An 18,396-nucleotide genomic window follows, 5' to 3' on the forward strand; every position below is an offset into this window, starting at 1 on the left:
TGCTGTGCTGAGCCCCCCAGCATTTCCCTGAGCAGGCTCTGAGGAAGGATCAGGCCAAATGTGTCAGGATGAGATATCCACGTACAGTATTTCTTGTTTCCTATGCTACAGCTCCGAGTTAAAATTCAGCAGTGTGTGCAGATCGACCCTTTCATTGTGGTCTGTCCATTTGGGTGCAGCACACTTGAGAAAATTTCTGGGAAAATCCAGTCAGGATTGAATGTCTCAAACAAAAGGAGCCAAATTCCCTTTCTTGCTTGTGCTCCACTGCAGGCAGGGGTGAGGTGGTGATCGGACCAGAGGGGAGGTTAATTTGCTTATAATACTCACTTAAAGCAAAACAAGGAAATTCTTAAAATTGGTAGTATTGATGGGCAAGTTAAATAATTTCTCACCAAAGAAATTAAAAACCAGCACTGACTGTAGGTTTTTGCTTGTGTTGGTTAAAATGTTTAGATGTGTGTTCAGGACTTTGCAAGATGGAGATCCTGGGCTGTGAGTGGGGGGCCTGTTCACTGCTGCAATACAAACACTGGTGCAAGAGATGTATTGTGGAGGTACATGGGGCTGGACACTGGGTACTTACTGTAAAGGGGGATTGCTGAGGAAGGTTCTTCCATGTCCAGCTTTCCTTAGGAAGGGAATTAATGTATGTGTAGTGATTGCCAACATATAATTCTGCTCAGTGCAACCTCATCTGTAACTTGACATTGCTTTTGGTGGAAGTATTTGTGAGACTCTACAATGAGCAAGTGATAACAGATTCAGTTAAATTATTACATTTCTAATGTACACATTAACAGGGCATGAAGAAACTTCGATTGTGGTTTCAATTTCATCCCATCTTCTTAATTGTATGTGCAGTAACACCACACCTTGACATTTTCAAAGTGGCATCAGATCACCCCGAGTTTGAAATGTGATTCCTAACCCATGATTATGTAAAATTAAACTGCTGCATAAGTACATTGGGAATTTGCAGGACAACCCCTGCATCAAGGGACAACCAATTAACAGCTTTATGAGTGCTTTCCAATTTGCTCTTATAATTACATAGAAGTAAGAAATAGTATTGCGTAGACATATGTTTTGGTTTCTTGAGCCTATTTCTGGATACTATTTTGAGCACTTCCATCAGCTGCATAGTAGCAGACTTCACAAAAAGGTGTACTATAAATCACTCTGGGTGTTAGAGCTGACAGCTTTAAATAAATACAGCTGACAGCTCGAATAGCTGTTCCATTGACAGTATGCAGTCTAAATGCGTTAACAAATGCGTAGACTCAGCAGTTTGGGATTAGTTTAGCAAATAAATTACAAAATAATGCTGTGATCCAGCAAAAAGCACAATGCCTGTGTATCTCTGGTCTGCACGCTTTGTTAGCACTGCAACAGGCCTGTGGAGCTGTGTGGGAAAACACAACAGTGCAGCTGGAGCTGGGCTCCTGCTGAGACAGCCTCCACATCCCCCAGACTTCTTCTGAGTGTGATGTCAGGGAATGTGAGCAGCACTGGGGGTGTTGTGGTGAGTAATGGTTTAATAATGGATGCATTTGCTTTGCAGGACCAGAGATTTCATAAAGGAAGGCAATAACTTTACCCTAGCTTGGGCTATGATTAAGAATACAAAGTTAATGAGTAGCAATTGAAAAACTGCTTTCATGCAAAACTTGCGATATTGAAATGTTTTTGTTTGTTTAATGTTACTAGCTTGCATATGAAGGAAAGCTGAGAAGAGAAGATGAAGAAGGGGCTAGGCAGTTAAAAGAATTTCAGGATTATATTAATATATTAATTATTTCCATTCTGAGCACTGCAAAAACTGAGAATTACATTAAGAATTATGTCACAGTTTGACACATTTAAGGCATGGCATTTTTCGGCTTAGAGGTTGAATAAAGCTGCTGGGGTTTTTTCATATCTCAATGTTAACTGTTCACAGACAGGGTAGACTGGCACAAAGTCTTTGTGAGGCACATAATGTGACATGGAATAGCACTTTCGAGACCTGTATTTTAAGGGAATCATAAATATTCTACTATTTTTAGTAGCTGTGTCTAGTGAATAATTGTATGCAATGTACAATTGGCAATTCTGATAACCACTTGCAACTTCTATTGCAATCTGTAAGGATGATTGCCAGTGATGGCTGATTTTTGACTGCTGCCTTTCAGGTCGAATTGTGGTGAATGCAATAGATTAATTATTATTTCCATCCAATTAATTAAATATATATTTAGAGTCAGCACCCATATGATATGTTAAATGGAAGTTAAACATGGCCAGTATACTTAGTTTTTCCTTCCTTGTCAGTCAATAAAACCCTGCCCAGGAGCTTTCTCAACTACAGGAGCCTGCCTGACACAGACCATGTCTCTAGGAGCTTTACCAGTGCTGTTTTGTTTTAGGCTAGGGAGCAGACAAGTATCTTTGTCAGTGAGTACATTCAGTTTGAGTTATCACAATCACATGTTTTACAAGAGCATTCAAAAGTATGATTTAATGTTTCAAGGATCCTGGGGAAGTGATAAGAAGTTTTAATTTTTAATGTTTCTTCCTACAAGTCAACAAGTGTTCCCTGACTTGAATCTGCTGGCGTAGGTGCTGTTTTTACTTGGGTTTTTAAGGTACTTTTTTTCCTGATGGAAAGCATAGAAAGATTCTTTAACTGCAATATTTCGGATGTTTGAGAGATCTCAGAATATCTTGAGTAGGGCAAGTGTATTTTTCTGTTTGGAGACCTGTTCCAGCATCCTGTTGCATCTCAGTGGGGAGCAACAGAATTTGTACTTTGCCTCTGGGTTTCTTTGTCGAGGTCCACAGTGCAAAGGCTGAGACATTTAAAGGAATTGGAGTTTGGAGTGCAACAACACCTGGAAAATTCTTTATTTTACGGGCATTTGCCTGCCTGATGTAAGATGATTAGTCAAGGTCAGGACACTTAATTGTCAGTGAAATGGAGAGCAGTTTGTTTGTTACTTACATGTGAACTACTCCAAGACCCTTCTGTCATCAGACTGATTTCCTTGCCAAGAACACATTTTATTTCTTGTGACTGTCCTGTGACACCCATCTTATGTTCGGAGAGTGGCCATGGCTCAGTTCCTCATGGCTCAGACCCTCGGCATGTGTAAATCTGAATAGCTCTGTTTAAGTCACTGATATTCTAGAGATTTATATTCTAGAGCATATTTCATAATATTAAGAAGTAGTATCAAAATCCACTGTTAATTTTTTATCAGTTTATATTATTTTTCTCCAGTAAAAGGAAAACTGTGATGACCATATTAAATGTACTGAGTCTACCAGCTTACAAACAACTTGTATATAACAACTTGTATATCACATTAATCTGCTTGAAAACGTCTTGAAATGATACAAAAATTCTGTTTTCAGTTGTCAGCTGTTGAGAACTGTGGATCAATATGTACACCTTTTTTAAAGGTGATGGATGTTTCTTGTCTGGCTTGCCATTGCTTGGCTCCCAAAAGAGTAGGTTGCTGCAGAAAACACAGAGGAAGAACCAGAGAGGAATCATTATGGAATGTGTTTTGGGTTAAAGTGTCTAGGCTGACTTAGAGGATAGCACTGCATGAACTTTTCTTCACAGTGAGTTCAGGAGAATTTTAATTTATTGAACTGCTTTTGCTTTGATGATGAGGATGTTGTAATCAACAGAAATGTTTAAAGTACCGCTTTGTTAGGTTTGCAACACACAGGCTGGGAGAGAGCAGAGGCCCAGCTTATGAAAGCATTAACTGGATGGACTCTGTGACTCTGGTGCTCTGAAAGGTACCTGGTCCTTTTCACAAGTCCATTCCTACTCATTAGTCTCTTGCCCAGGAACAGCTGGTTATCTCAGAAACAGTTCCTTTCTGGGGTTGGTGGTTTTGTGCACAATTACCAGTGTTCATAGAGACTTTCGATAAGGAAAAACTGCAGTTAATTTTGAATGTAGTCTTCTGCAGCAAAGGAAGAAATGCACTGAAACTGCAGTGACTGAACTGTTCACTCTGCTTAAAGGCTTCTGTTGTGTTGTGGTGCCTCTGCAAGCTGCATGTGCATGGCCTGCAATTTACTAATGTTTAGAAAGCAAGTGAAGGCATAAATACAGCATCAGAGCATCTGAATATCTCCTTTTCTAACGAGTGAATGAATTGTTTGCTCATAAAAAGACATTTCTTCAGCATTCCCTGATATGGATGTGTTTGTGAGGGACATTTTAATACATCAGTCCAGCCCATCAGGGAGAGTTGGAGCTTTCTCAACACACATTTATACGAATTCTTTCTCCACACTTGCAGTGCTCCCTAGTGAGAAAACGAGAAAATACCACCAAGAAGATATCTTGTTTCCTCTCTGCTTCTTAAAACCTCACAGTTATCTGAAACCTCAAGTCCTCATAGGCTTCCCTTTGAATTCTCTCTGCAGGAAAGCCTGTGGTTTTTGCTTTCCTCATCTATTAATTGACTGATGTGAAAGAGTGGTTTAAAACTGCAACAGCCTCATGCAGAAGCCACTTCTTAAGCAAAAATATATAACTGCTTTTCACTTGTGAGAGATTTTACCCTCACCTATCTCACAACTGTATCTGAGCTGCTAATCTTTGATGATCTGAGTGTTCTGAGAACCTAAACTTAATCCAGAAGGGCTATTATAAACAGAACTACTCATTTCAAAAGATACTCCATCTATGAAGAGCGGATAAGTTCAAGATCTTGGAGGGATTAACACTTTTGGTTTAAGAATTCTCATATTTCAATATAAGAGTCAAAAAAATGGACACAGGCTACATACAGTATGTTATTAATTTTTATTGGATATTTTTAAGGGTAGTGTCTGCTAAAGTAGAGGTTAAAACATGGTAAATAGTCCACACAATGAAAAAATCAGTAATCAGTGTTTCATTATGTTGCTGAGGCAGTGAAAAAAATAACAGACACTGTCAAGATAAATAAGGGACTCCTGATTTTCAAGGTTTGGGAGTGTCTTGTGCAGATTCATCCCAATTCTATCTTGTTTGGTCCTTTTCAACATCTAAGCCTGCACCATTTCCTGGAATTCTGTGAAAGATAAGAGAATATTTACATGAAAGAAATAGTAACATGAAAGGATTAGGGGCTTTTGAAGAGATTTAGAAGAGGAATGAACAGAATGAACATCTGATCAATGACCAGAGAAGAAATGTGTGGGCAAGAGGCACCACCTAAACATCCTCTTCTAAACAACACATGGAAAGGCAGTGTGTTTTGCTGACTTACAGGGAATAATTAAATATTCAGGGTAGTTTTGTCCTTCTTTCTGCATAATACTATTCTTAGGCAAAAATAATGAAATGCCTTATATGGAATCTAAGTAAGAAGTAGTTAAGAGCTCAAGTAAAAAAAATGAAAAGTGAATCCATGTGTTTTATGAACTGTTTGTAATGCTTCAGACATTGAGAAGTGTTGATTTAGAGCACAGTCTAAAGCTAAAATCACTGTGCAGTTCCACGTGGTATGATCCTGTGGTGATCAGTTGTGTAATAAGATACTGTTATTTTAAAGATCTTTAAAATGTTTGGCTTCTGTGAATTAGAGTATCTGATCAGTCCCATCCATGAGTGACTGTATTAATATACAGATTGCTTCATAAATCATGTGTGTTTATTCTGGCATAGTTCCTAAGGAACTGGATTTAATTCCTTCTAAAGAAAGAAACAGAAGGGTTCTGTCCTGCCAGTGCAGTGAGCTGGGGATTCTGCACGCCAGCACATTCCCTGCATGCTATTCCCTAAGCCCCTTTCATGCTTGTCTAGGCGGCTCACTGCTCTCATGGGGTGAGTTGCCATTAGCTGCAGGCCTTTTGTGTGTGCTTTGTCTCCAAAACAGGGCACAGAAATATGGAACTAGGAGATCAGGAGGTTTCTGCACTGTGCAGCCATTAAATCACACCAGTGTTTCCACGTTGTGAGTGCAGTATGTGCTTCCTTAAACAGCTGCTCCTTCCCATCTGGTCCTTAACCTGCCACGGAAGATGAAGAGCAGCTATCCCTGCACAGATCCCGTTGTGGGGTCTCATACTGGGGTAGTGACACTTGACCATTCTGTGGTCCTTATGCAAAATGAACACAGAACTACAGGCTGCATATTGAGAATGATTTCAGTGCCCAGTGGAATTTCTGTGGGGTAGAGGCTGCTGTAAACAAGCTGATGTATGAGCTGTTTGTTCTCCTTTGTACAGCTGGTTCTTTTGTCCTTGATTTTACATTTGTCTATTCTAAGTGATGCCACTGGTGCCTTACATTAGAGTAAGTGGGAGGAGGGATAAGGGGCAGTTCCTTTCAGAACAACTTGAAATACAGGAGTGAGTAGCAACAGGAAAGTTCCTTAGAGTTTTTTAATTGCTCGTGCAAAAAGAGTTGCAGAGCTGAACCTGTAAGATCAGGGACCATTTCCACCCTTAAACAAGTTGCTACTCAAAGGTTTCAGTAAAATCACTGGGAGTGCATTAATGTACCATCAACATAAAAGAGAATTCCACATAGCTACAAACATCCTGAGGAGGCTCATTCTGCACTTAAAGGAGTCAATACCTTCAGCCCCGATTTTACCATCCCCATCATGATCTGCAGCTGCCAAGAAGGTCTTGGTTTCTGAGCTGGTTAACACTCTGGCTCCACACTCAAACCTCTGAAGGAAATACCTTGGGAGGAAACAACTTGGATTTAGATTTTCACACCATAGTATTTTTTATGGTTGTTGTAGAATCAAACAGGTATAAACTAGATCATATTGTGGTAAACTATTTAGAGAGAGTTATCTCTATAAACTATATCTAACTAATTTACCACAATAACCAAGTCCTTAAAACACTGCTTTGTTTGACAAGCTGAATCTTATTTGTATGTATCTCTGCTTTACAAGTGCAGCCCTGATTGAATTGATTCTGTTCACTATGGAAATCCAGCCTTAAAGTGCTATTTTTTTTTCTGTACTGAGCGTAAAAGGCAGTTATTATAATTTGCTTTTCTCTGTAAGGATGATCTATTTAAGTATATCTTTCACAATCTGCTGAAGGTTTTTTCAACATCTAGCATAAATTGTGTTCACATTTACTGAAAGTTCTGGAATGGAAAGAGTGGTTATTTTTTTGATATCTTCCAAGTAGTTAATAAAATCCTTACTTGAGCTCATCTTCCTCAATAAAGCCACTTTGATCATTGTCGAGAATCCGGAAGATCTCCTTGAGCTGGCTGCTACTCTTTTTAGACATCCCACTGATCTGAAAGAATTTTTTGGGACTAAAGGAATCTGGAGCTGAAAATAAATTAATAGAGAAATTAACCCCAGACCATTGTGTTCAATGTTCCTAAATGGTCTGAGGTAATACTTTGTTACATTTTAATTGTTCTAAACATGATCAGTAGGTGAAGCCTGTCAAAGAATGAGTGAATGTGCAATACTGCCCCATAGCCTCCTAAGCATCCAACAAAATCATGTGGGGATAAATTCCAAACTGACAATATAAACCAGTTATGAACAAAGGTACTGTGACAGCTGAGTACAGAGATTACAGAAATCTGTTTAAAGTATGCACTTGTTCAGTATTCCTTTGGGACTGAGTTAAATTTGCCATGGGTTACACAAAATAAGAGATTTTGACAGTTTTAATTGTTTTCTCACCTTGGCAGTCCCGCAGAGCAGCAGCGATGTCAGAAGGGCTTAGAATGTCTGTAAGGCTCATTTTAAACCTGTGCAAAATAGAATATTGCAAACAGAGTTTTGAAATGCAAGTGCATCTTAAAACAAATTGGGTTTTTCTGTGTTTTGAAGATTACTATAAGGTCAACAAAAGCAGATGAATCTCATTGATCAAAGTGACGTCTCTGCTATTCCTTAACAAATTACAAGATTTAGTACATTCCTTAAAAATAGCAGTGCAGAAATAATGCTTGCTAATGAGATAGATTACATTAACCATATTGTGAGTTGATGATCAATATTTTATCATTTACCTGCAACCTATATAAATACAGCATATTTTTAAACTCTATGTAACTGTTACTCTAGTAAATAGTCTTAGTGGAATGCACAGAATCTGGCAATACAGGTTACGTTACATGCAGTTGAAAGAGGAAAAGTAAGAAAGTTCCCTTCTCTTATCTCCCCAAACAGCTCTGAAGAATAAAAAGAAAACTGATACTTATCTATGTAAAGTCCATCCATATGTATTTCAGCAATTAAAATAAAAACCTTAGAACAATGGTTGTACTTACTACTGGTGCAGTTCTGCACAGTAATTTTATTTAATTGATCTCAAGTCAGCTGCTCACCTTTAGAGTTTTCTCAGCTAGGTAAAGGAAAAATAGCTGAGGAGATACCAGGCAAAATAGTAATGTTGGCTCTGGCTTGCCACTCTGTCTTATAAAGGATTCAAAAGGTGACAATAACCACTACTTAGGTTACACTTCCATGGATCAAATGTTTGAATTGAGACCTGGCTTAAATTTCTTCCTTAACTAATTAAACTTTTCTTTCTATTTATATCCTAAGATAATATGGACAAAAAGAACAGTTTTTTTTAAAATAAATCCACTAGTGCTTAATTAAGTACAACTCTGCCATCAGAGCAGCCTTTCAGCCTCCAAGTATGTTAACAGGTAACCTCTGCACCTGGAAGTCACTCTTCGGAAGATGACTCCAGCAGCCAAATCCTTGTGAAAAGAGATTTTTTTTTTTTCCCTCTGGGTGTGTTGATCCTTTGGAATGTATGAAGGATGTTGGAGATGACAGATCAGAGGTGACAATGTGTCGTTCTGACAAAGATAACTTGTCACTAGGCTAGAGAAAGCATTTTCTAATTTGGATGATCTTTCTGCAGTAAGCTTCATTTTGTATTTCATTTTCTGAATTAAAGAAACAGAAACTAGTGTCTTCAGTGACAGAAAATGATGAACTAGGTAAAGCTGAATAAACTAATCTTGTAGTCAGTATTCCTTGGAAAATTATGTACAATCAGTTTGCCCTCTTAATAATAAATTTTGAATATTTTAAATGACATGAAATCAATAATAGGCTTACTAATTGTAGCAAGTTCTACAGGTTGTAGGAATCAGACTTCGTTAGTGTGGAAATAGTTTTATATAGATTTTATAACACGCTCTCACAATCTATTTCACCAATAACTAAGTTTTAATTATATGTATAAATAAATGAGGGTTTATTATATATTTCAGGTGTATTCCTTTGGGAACAAAAAAACCTTGAGAAAATTCATAACAGCAGATGGGAGGTTTTCCTTCTCAGACAAAAATCTGTTTGCCATCTTTAAGGGAGTTTATATGGACAAAATTCTAGGACAGAGACCAATAAAACTCACATGAATTTTGGTTAGTATTTACTGTGTAGAAATCAATTATGATATCTAAACTGATGTTCTCTTAATCCATGAACATTGTTTTATTTTTAAACAAATGGAAATAGCATGGCACACCAAAGAGGTAATATTTTTATAGTAGCAGTGGTTACAAATTATACTGTGGAGCAGAGTAATAGGTATATCTAAGCCTTGATGTAAGTTAATGAACTACAGTGTGTTCACTCCTGCTTGGTTTAATGACAGTGAGAAAAGTGTCCATCACAGCAGATGGACACCTTTTTTTCCATAGCACCGTTTGAATTTGGATAGAGAAATGTAAAGTATAAGTAATACAAAAAGCAGACATCATTTAATGATACTTTTAACTTTCTTGCTACCTATTTTGTATGTGAAGGAACATGGTATAAATCACAAATATTCAGGCTTACCTTTGGTCCCAAATACCAGCTGTCCATGAACATACAAATGCTCTTTCTATTGCTTCCAGTAGAGAAGCTGGTTATAGTGACCTGGAAGGACACTTTACGTAAGAATCCTGGGCTGCTGTAAATTAGTATTGTGTGATTAAAGCAAATTAAACAGTGCTGATTTGTACAAGCTGAAAGTCTGATCATATGTCTTTTGGTGTTCTTTCCATTTATCTTCTTCATTCTATATATTCATGTTGCTTTCTGCCTGAGATTTCCATGGTGTCTGTCAGGCAGTGGGCATGGGGATGAAGTTCATTCTGTGCTTTTTCCAGAATCATCCTGAAAAAACTTCATTCTCTTTGGCATCTTTATTACACTCTGTTGCATTTTCTCCTTTATGATCATCTGAAGTCGATATGAGTTTGAACAAGATGTTTCTAGAGAAAAGGGTTTTTTTCAGTCCTCTGTGACAGTGCCATAGATGTTCTTTTATAGGAGACTTCCTTTGTTTCTGCTGGCTCCTGCATGGTACTCATGGAACTGCTCTCTTTGTTTAAGCATTTGACTTGCCATATGCCTCTAATATTGGCAGCTAATGAGAACAAGGGAATTGAAATGGAGGAAAATGACAAGATCAAGGTGAGCATATAATGCTCAAGTTCAAGATATGTCTACAACTGATCTGGGCATAAGCACCGAATGTTCAAAGAATGACATCTGGTTACCTCATGCCCTCTGCCGTGGCACAGAGTGCTGAGCTAGTTTTATGTCTGTTCAACAGCTGTAAAATAGCCAGAATTAGTATATCATATTAGAATATGATCTCAAATAAAAATGAAATAATTGCTATGATTGCTTTTGAAGAGATCTTTAAGTGTTTGAAATTCAATGCTGACAACAAAAGTGATGCTAATCCTGGCTGAAAGATAGTTTACAAAAGCCTAAAAGAGCTGAATTTCAGAATCAAGTTGATGTCACTGTACACTGATACAGGTGGGAATCTAGGGTTACTGGGTTTTATTTATTTATTAATGACACTTCATCTGAAGTACAGGTTTCCCTCCACTACAATTAGAATGCAATAATCAGGGGTTAATATATTAAGGGATATATTAACAAGACAATCTATTTTACATCTGAATTATCGGCCTATTTTCCTTCTTTCTTGGTTATGTGTTAACACAGGTGGTTTTAATTACTTCATGCATTCAAAAATGGAGAGCTGTGAAAGTGTTTTTTAAAAAGATGCTATGCAAACAATGTAACACTACAAAGAAAATCCCTAATAATTCAACCAGCTGCTAAGTAATGGGCAGTTAACAACAGTGCAAAATCTGACACAAAATCTTAGTATTGCACAGTTTCCATTAATGTTTAGCACTTGCTCCTATGAAATTCAAGAAAAAAAATTAATTTTTGGTTGGTTGGTTTTGGGATTTTTTTGCTCTACGAGAGACATCTGAAAGTTCTGTTGGGTTGATCATCTGAATATTTATGTATTTGCATACCTAGTGTCATTTTCACCTAGATATCCCTATTAAATAATATTAGAACTTTTTTTTCCCAGACTTCCAGAATTAAACTTGAAGCTGTGATTCTGAGAAATACCGAATATTCATACTGATAACTCCTTGTTAGGAATTTAAACATATGAAACAATTGTCTTCAAATCAAGCACTGTTTACTTCTTTAAGTATCAGAGGAAATTTGTGCTTTGGTAAAACATCGGCAGGTTGTGGAGTAGTCTTTTACCCTTTGTGTTTTGTTTGGCATAAAGTACAGAGTTAATTAGCAGTGGCAATCAACCAAAGCCATAACTTCAAGCAGATGCAAAAGAAACATCAGCAGTTGTCTCAGGTGAGATCAGAGGAGAGGTATTAACCTGAGACCAACTACAACAGTGTAAAGAGATGCTGCAGCAGCTGTTCTCAAACCCACACAACTCCATCTTTCAGCCCTGGTTGTGTCAGGGCCAATTGTATCATGATCCTGGATAACAGATTCTGCCTTAGTAATGAGTTTGGAAGTAACTAAAATAGATACTCAGTAACCTCTGTGGCTGATGGCAGTGTTGATGTCTCAGTGGTGACAGCAGAGAATCTTAGTGTGCTTACAGCTATAATCATTGCAAAGGACCTTTACAACAAAATGTATTATATCCTACAACTTCAAGTTGTCTCTTAGGGCAAATGCTTTAATCATGTAGAAATAAAGAAATAATAACAGCATTTAATTTGAATTGTTGCTTGGGCCATACTGTTTTGCCATATTTAACAGAGAAGTCTGAGCACATGCTGTAGTATTTGACATTTTTGCTACGATGAAAGAGAAAAGCCAGGCCCCAGTGCAAAACTTTCTTTCCCTGCAGCAGGTAGAGAATATTACCCAAAGCACTGAGCAGAGATCTGGACTAGAGAAGCCAAGATACAAGATAGATTCTGCAGCACTGTCGGTCTGGAGCTAAAGGAAAACAGGTACTTTTCTCACGTTAGGGGAAATACTATGTGAACTTTCCTCAGTTCAAATTATGTTCTTACCATTCTGTGGAAATTAATTTGATTTCTGTTTGTAAATGACAGCAAAATAGATTAGCATAGCTGAGTAATCGTGTCACTTATTCATAGAGTCTGATCTGATAAACATTTTTTTTTTTCACTTAAAAAGCTGTCCTGGAAGATCTCTGACAGCATTTGATATGTGTTTGTCTTTAAAAGCACTTGAAAATTCTTCTGAGAATCAGTAATGCAATTTTCTGTCTCTGACCCTAAAGGTAATTGGCTAACATGCTTCTGTCTGCTGTCAGCATTATAGGCAGTGTCAGATGGAGTGTTCTTTCCAAATCTACATTGTTCAGGGTTTCTGTCTATTTTAGGAATAACTCTGCCCTAATGTTGGAGGCTGTGAAATAATCTGGATGCTGCCTATTGTGCTATGTAAAAGGTAAGTACAGTCCTACTCTACTGTTACCAAAGTGTCTTTGCACATGGCTGCATTTCCCTGTGCCCCACAGTGTAAGGAACCGTGGCAAAAGAAACCAAATAACCCTGAAGTGCAGCTACTTCTGTATTCACTCCCTGTCTTCGTTGATTTCAGTGGGATTTTGGCCATTAATTTCAGCAGTAGGAGGATGTGTAACCCTTAGTGAGGTTTGAAGCAAAATTCCTCTGTAATTAGAGTTAACTTTATCATAAATAATGATCAGAAGTCGTTTGCTTAACAGAAGTGGCCTAAAGAAAGGAGATTCAGACAAACTGTTAAAACACATGCACCAAACATGTGACAAAATTCCATTGATAAGAGGCAGTCCCATATTTAGGGTCTCAGACCTCCGAATGTCTGATTCCAGCAGAATGTTGTTTGCTCTAAGGGAGCTGTTTGGGAATGTATGTTTGTGATCAGGCAGCAGTATTTCCAGCTGAGGCAATATTTGAAGAGCTTTCTTAAATCCCATGGTAAGTAGTTACAGAAATTTCCCAGTACCTGACAGCCTGTGTGACTGAGAGGCAGAGAGGAAAAGAAAGTGAGTGTATCCTTGTGCATAGACAAAAGCATTTTCTGCTCTGATCTGCTTAGTGGTAATGCTGGAAAGATCTAAAAACCTGTCTAGTCACAAGCCCTTCTTAACTTTCTGGAGTGATCACTGAAGCTGATACCAGACTTACCTTGTCATGAATTTTTTACTGTTCTTAATGGAATGGTAAGTGGTGAAATTGTCTTAGATTTGTAGGCCTAGCAGGCTAATCAGGGTGGAAGTAAGTGTGGTTAAATAAAGGAGCTGCCTGCTATCTCAGAAGTTATCTGAGCTGTCTGTGCCTTTCTCTCTTATTTAGCCATTAATGGTGGTACAATGCTTGGAAATGTCTGGGTGACCCATATTGCACGATGAAAACATAGAATATCATATCAGCTGAGACACAACATTTTCTGATAATAATGAGAGCTTTTAGCCCTGAAGTTAGGCTGCAGTCATTAATTCTGCAAAATTTCCTTTTTAAATTGCTCTCCTGAGATGACATTGAAATAATGAATGTCAATTTGCTTGATGGATAATTCTTTTTCCACTCTTATAGAAAATTCTACAATATTAGGACCTGATTCATTCATTAGAGTTAATGGAAATGTATTTTTGGCTAATGTATAGAGCATGAACGCATTATTGAGTATTCATTAAATTCTTGTAGATTTCTTCAACTTTGTGTAATGTGACGATTTCCCCAACATTGTTTTGATATTTCCTTCCTTCTCCATAATGTCTCATCATAAAAACATTGTGCATCAGCACCATGACAACCTCAGCAGGCAATTTTGAAATTAAGATTTTTGATTTGGAAATACTGAAATGTCCTCTTAAATAGGTCCCAAAAAATGCAGTATGAGACAGTCGTACCAGTTTTTGCAAGATTATTGTCCAAGAACAGACTTTTCAAGAGCTCCAATTTTTTAAAAAAGAGTACATTTGAGCAACTGTAGTATTGGAAGTACAATGTTTGGTATGGTTAAAGCCATCTAGATTTTTTTAAAGGCTGTTTAGCTGTGTCTTTATTTTGGTCACATATCTAAGACAAAACCCCAATACACTGCAGTGTTTCATTAGACACTATTAGCAATGAGTTTTCTGTAGCCCAGTTTGATTGCTCTGTGCATTTAAACTATGACAAAATTGTGATGACAGCATCACACTAGTGCTTTTCAACCAGAACCCTAACCTAGTGCACAAAATGAACTTCAATTCATGTGCAGCTACTGAGGATTTTGCATTCTCCTCATTCCGTATGTCTGTCTTGCTACTTCAATCTGTCCGTAAAGAAAAAAAGAGTAGTTTCTTAGCAATTTTTTATGGCACTCTTCATTTTATTATACTTTCCTCAGAAACAATGATGCATTTTACAACCCTGTGAGATGTGGGCATAATGTTATTCTCAGTGCTGAGGAGAAAAGCACCAGAATGTTGATTATTTGGGCAGCATTCCCCCATTTTCTCTTATGGAGCGCCGGAGACTTGTTCCTCTGAAGTGCTTTTGGCAGAAGTGGCAGGCGGGACACGAGGAGTGTTCTGGAATTCATTCGAGCACACAGAACACTGGTTTAGCTTCTCGGCAGTGGAACAATAGTGCCATCGGGTGGGCATGAAGGTGAGCAATTCCTTGGGGAATTTTGAGTCTATTGCTATTTCAGTAATCTAAATTCATCCTGGATCCAGTTTATCTTAAATTGATGACTTAATTAGTGAAAGGGTCTGCAATATAGTTTGTCTCTAAAACACAATCACTTGCATAAAGAATGACAGAAAAACATATGGAATATTAAAATGCCTCTTGATTAAATACCACTGATACCAGTTACCATAAACAGGTCTTACACCTGGACATTTTATTAATTCTGTTAGTTTTTTTACAACATATGCTAGCTATTTATGCAAATATTGAAAATTCAATGGCCCACAGGGATTCTTTCAACATCTTCTCTTAATATTTATGTTTGTATCTTTAATGCCCTAAATTCAGATGTGAAGAGTGGATTCCACTTCAGTCCCTCAGTGGCATAGACCTTCTGCTTAAACACCTGGCAGCGTGGCTTGAGTAGTGCTTGTACCACTTCAGATGTTTTCCAGCAATATGAAACCACTTCCCAACAATTGTCCATGACCTTTCAGGATATGAAATGAATAAATAAATGGTAGGTTTGCAATAGGAAAGATTGTTTATGGCACGTATATCTTGGTCTTTATCTTGACTGCTGGTTATGATTTGACCAGTGCTTGAAACTCTGAAAAAAAAAAAAACAAAACAACAACAACAAAAAAACCCAAAAAACAAAAAAACCCAAACCAAAACAAAACAAAAAAAAAAACAGAAAAAAAGAATATTAAAATGGGATCTCTGTTTGCAATCATACAGTCAAAAATTTCTCTCCTAATTTTTAAAGTTAAAATGGGAAACTAGTGCTACTTCCTCTGAGAATTATTCCTTAAAGGCAGCACATTGTGTATTCATAATAATAGATACTTAAGGCAAAGGAAGTGTTGCATTTAAGTGTCACATTGTATCACAGTTCACAAGCAAAAAGCAGTGAAATTATAGACTGAATTTAGGTTCCAGTTTTAAAAATTCTCCACACATGAGAAAAGGGACTGACCAATTTAGCCAGGGGCAGAATAGAGACCTGTTCCTGTGTTAGATCCCCTCTACAGCACAGCAGATCTGAGCACCTCGGGATCAGATCCATAACATCCAATACATGGAGCAGGGCAGCTGCCTAGAGCTGCCTTTAGGAAGTCCCAAAGGCAGGTATTATCATTTTAATAAGGGCAGTCTTACCATCCACTCCAATTTTCCCATCTCCATCACTGTCCCCTGCTGCCAGGAATGCCTTGGTCTCAGCATCAGTCAGAGCTCTAGCACTGGCTGAGAAATTCTTCAGGAAAAGTCTGGTAAAGGTGAGAGAACAAATGAGTGAGACATAGTACTGAAAGTGTTCAGGGTTTGGATTGGTAATACCTGCAAAATTTCAAGCATGATTCAGTTCTTGAGAACTATTTCAATGGCTCCTTTCAAAACTATTTCAAAACTTCCTCTACCTTCATTGAGAGTGAGGGTAAGGAAGTAAGAGGATGCTGCTTCATAGCCTACGAAAACCCTTGCTGACATCTTGATTCATTAGATAAAAAAGGCAAAATTAATGCTGACTCTGTAGTAGCAGGATTCTTCTTCCCTACCTTGTTATCTCCCTTCTTTCTCCTAAGATGCAGAGTCTCAGTAGCAAGAATTTCTCTAACCTTACTTTTAACTTCAAAGTCAGATGAATATGATCTGGAAGGTAGAATTCATGTGACAAGAAGAAAGATGAGAGAAAAAAATGGCTCTTTCAATTCAGTCTGGTAAAAAATCTTACAATAATAAAAAGCAGCTATAGCAGAACTGCTATTTTTATCTTCACAGTCTGTCAGTTGTTGCTACATGAAACGAGTATTTTCAGTGCTGTCAGAGAGTTTCCCCATTGTGATCCAGCCTTGCCTTTGTTATTTGACTTGCAGGTCCTCCAGCAGCAGCACTCACACACAGGTGCACTCACATGATTTTCTCCCATCCAAAGGGACAAGAGGAAAGGGAATATTTCTGATCTTATCATGCATTTTTAGATGATAAGACATGACCCTGTTGGTAACTTTTATTTACTTACTTCAGTTCCTCTTCCTCAATAAAGCCACTCCTGTCTTGGTCAAGAATTCCAAAGACTTTGGCAACTTGGTCTTTGGACTTGGAGTTGAGACCCACTTTGACAAAAAAGGTTTTGTAATCAAATGAATCAGCAGCTGAAATAAGCAGATGGAAACAAGGACAGATGAAGAAAAGTACTCAAAAATCTGGAACAAAAAATTTTTGATCAAAAAGCAGCAAACTATTCTGCAGTACAGTGAGGATAATTACAAAGCCCAAGTAACAGTCTCTGATTTTCCTGAGTTTATACCAGATAAATGAGATTTTTCCATCAATAATGTCTCACAGTTAGGAGGTTACAATGACTGTGGGCTTCAGCATGCAAGAACATGCCCTTGTAAATAGATACTTCACTGAAAGACACATCTGTAGAACTTGATAAATAAATATTTTTCTTGTTTTGAAATCAGCAGTAGTTTTCTTATTATTCTCTGACAAAAACAAGATTTCTGGCGCAGGATTCAGCCTTTGGATTTCTCATCCTTAAAATTGCTACAGTGCACAAATGATGGTACCTGTAGTACCATCACTGGCCAAGATTAAAACTTGCATCTGAGTGTTTTCTGTTTCCATTGGAATTGGGACTTGGAGGTAGCAAGGACAAAGGAATTTGACAGATAAACTGCAAAGCCAAGTTAAAAACGTAAATATTACCTTGACAGCTCTGTAGACCAGCAGCAATTTCAGCTTCTGTCAGGATACTGGAAAGAGCCATGCCAAGAATACTGCAAAATGAAAAATACTCTTGGGTAGAGCTGCCACTGCTCTTGCTCTCTCAGCTGTGCAGGTGGCCCCGAGGTGAGCCCAGGTCCCAGGGCAGAGCAGGCAGGCTGCCCTGCAGGAGCCAATCCTTTACTTCAGATACACATTGTGCATCTGAGCCATTGGTATTTCCAGTTAAGTCTTCAGATGTACGAGCTGGGGACAAAGCCAAAGGTATTTATAGAACTGCCCAGCATTTGGGCCTCTTTGGTTATTTCCATGTGTTTTTGGTGTGAATTATTGTGATGTCTTCTAAAGCTCCAGAGGAAAGCTTGAACTCACCTGGCCACTTAGTTTTCCCCAAGCCAAGAACAGAAAATATTGTCAGGTAAAAGATCTGCAGAGTCCTCTTGATGTAATTATTTTTTAAATGACATAGAGAAGGACTTATATAGACCTTAGTTAAGTCCTCTTGACCTTTTACAGAAGTCCCAGAGGCACGTGATGGCTCAGATACCCCAGGGGATAGGATACTGTGGCTGAAAAGACCTGCTAGCTAATCAGATTGATATTTATATCCCAAAGGAATGTGCATGGTGTCTCAGACAATATATAAGATTTAGTGCCCGTATGAAGTAAATCCTCTCACTTATTTTAGTGAAATGATTTTTTTTAGTATGTAAATGAAGAAATATATATTTTTTTAT

General features: G+C 37.8%; 2 protein-coding genes across 3 annotated transcripts; both read right to left on the bottom strand.

Moving 5' to 3' along the window:
• Nucleotides 1-4,794: 4,794 nt before the first annotated feature.
• Nucleotides 4,795-9,880, bottom strand: LOC136367780 (parvalbumin, thymic CPV3). 2 transcript variants are annotated; one of them, XM_066329575.1, is made up of 5 exons: nucleotides 9,789-9,880; nucleotides 7,665-7,732; nucleotides 7,166-7,263; nucleotides 6,575-6,684; nucleotides 4,795-5,063 (listed from the first exon to the last, which is right to left on the bottom strand). In XM_066329575.1, exons 3-5 carry the CDS (start codon nucleotides 7,252-7,254, stop codon nucleotides 5,038-5,040), a joined length of 225 nt encoding a protein of 74 aa, XP_066185672.1. In that variant the 5' UTR covers nucleotides 7,255-7,263; nucleotides 7,665-7,732; nucleotides 9,789-9,880; the 3' UTR covers nucleotides 4,795-5,037. The 2 variants fall into 2 exon arrangements, with proteins under 2 accessions (XP_066185672.1, XP_066185671.1); XM_066329574.1 differs by having other exon boundaries at nucleotides 7,166-7,298.
• A 5,188-nt stretch (nucleotides 9,881-15,068) lies between these two features.
• LOC136367781 (parvalbumin beta-like) lies at nucleotides 15,069-18,187 on the bottom strand. Its single transcript, XM_066329576.1, has 5 exons — nucleotides 18,032-18,187; nucleotides 17,642-17,712; nucleotides 16,950-17,082; nucleotides 16,088-16,197; nucleotides 15,069-15,536 (listed from the first exon to the last, which is right to left on the bottom strand). Exons 2-5 carry the CDS (start codon nucleotides 17,700-17,702, stop codon nucleotides 15,511-15,513), a joined length of 330 nt encoding a protein of 109 aa, XP_066185673.1. The 5' UTR covers nucleotides 17,703-17,712; nucleotides 18,032-18,187; the 3' UTR covers nucleotides 15,069-15,510.
• Between the last annotated feature and the right edge of the window lie 209 nt (nucleotides 18,188-18,396).

Source organism: Sylvia atricapilla, chromosome 15 (genome assembly GCF_009819655.1).
Source record: "Sylvia atricapilla isolate bSylAtr1 chromosome 15, bSylAtr1.pri, whole genome shotgun sequence".
NCBI classification, from domain to species: Eukaryota; Metazoa; Chordata; class Aves; order Passeriformes; family Sylviidae; genus Sylvia; species Sylvia atricapilla.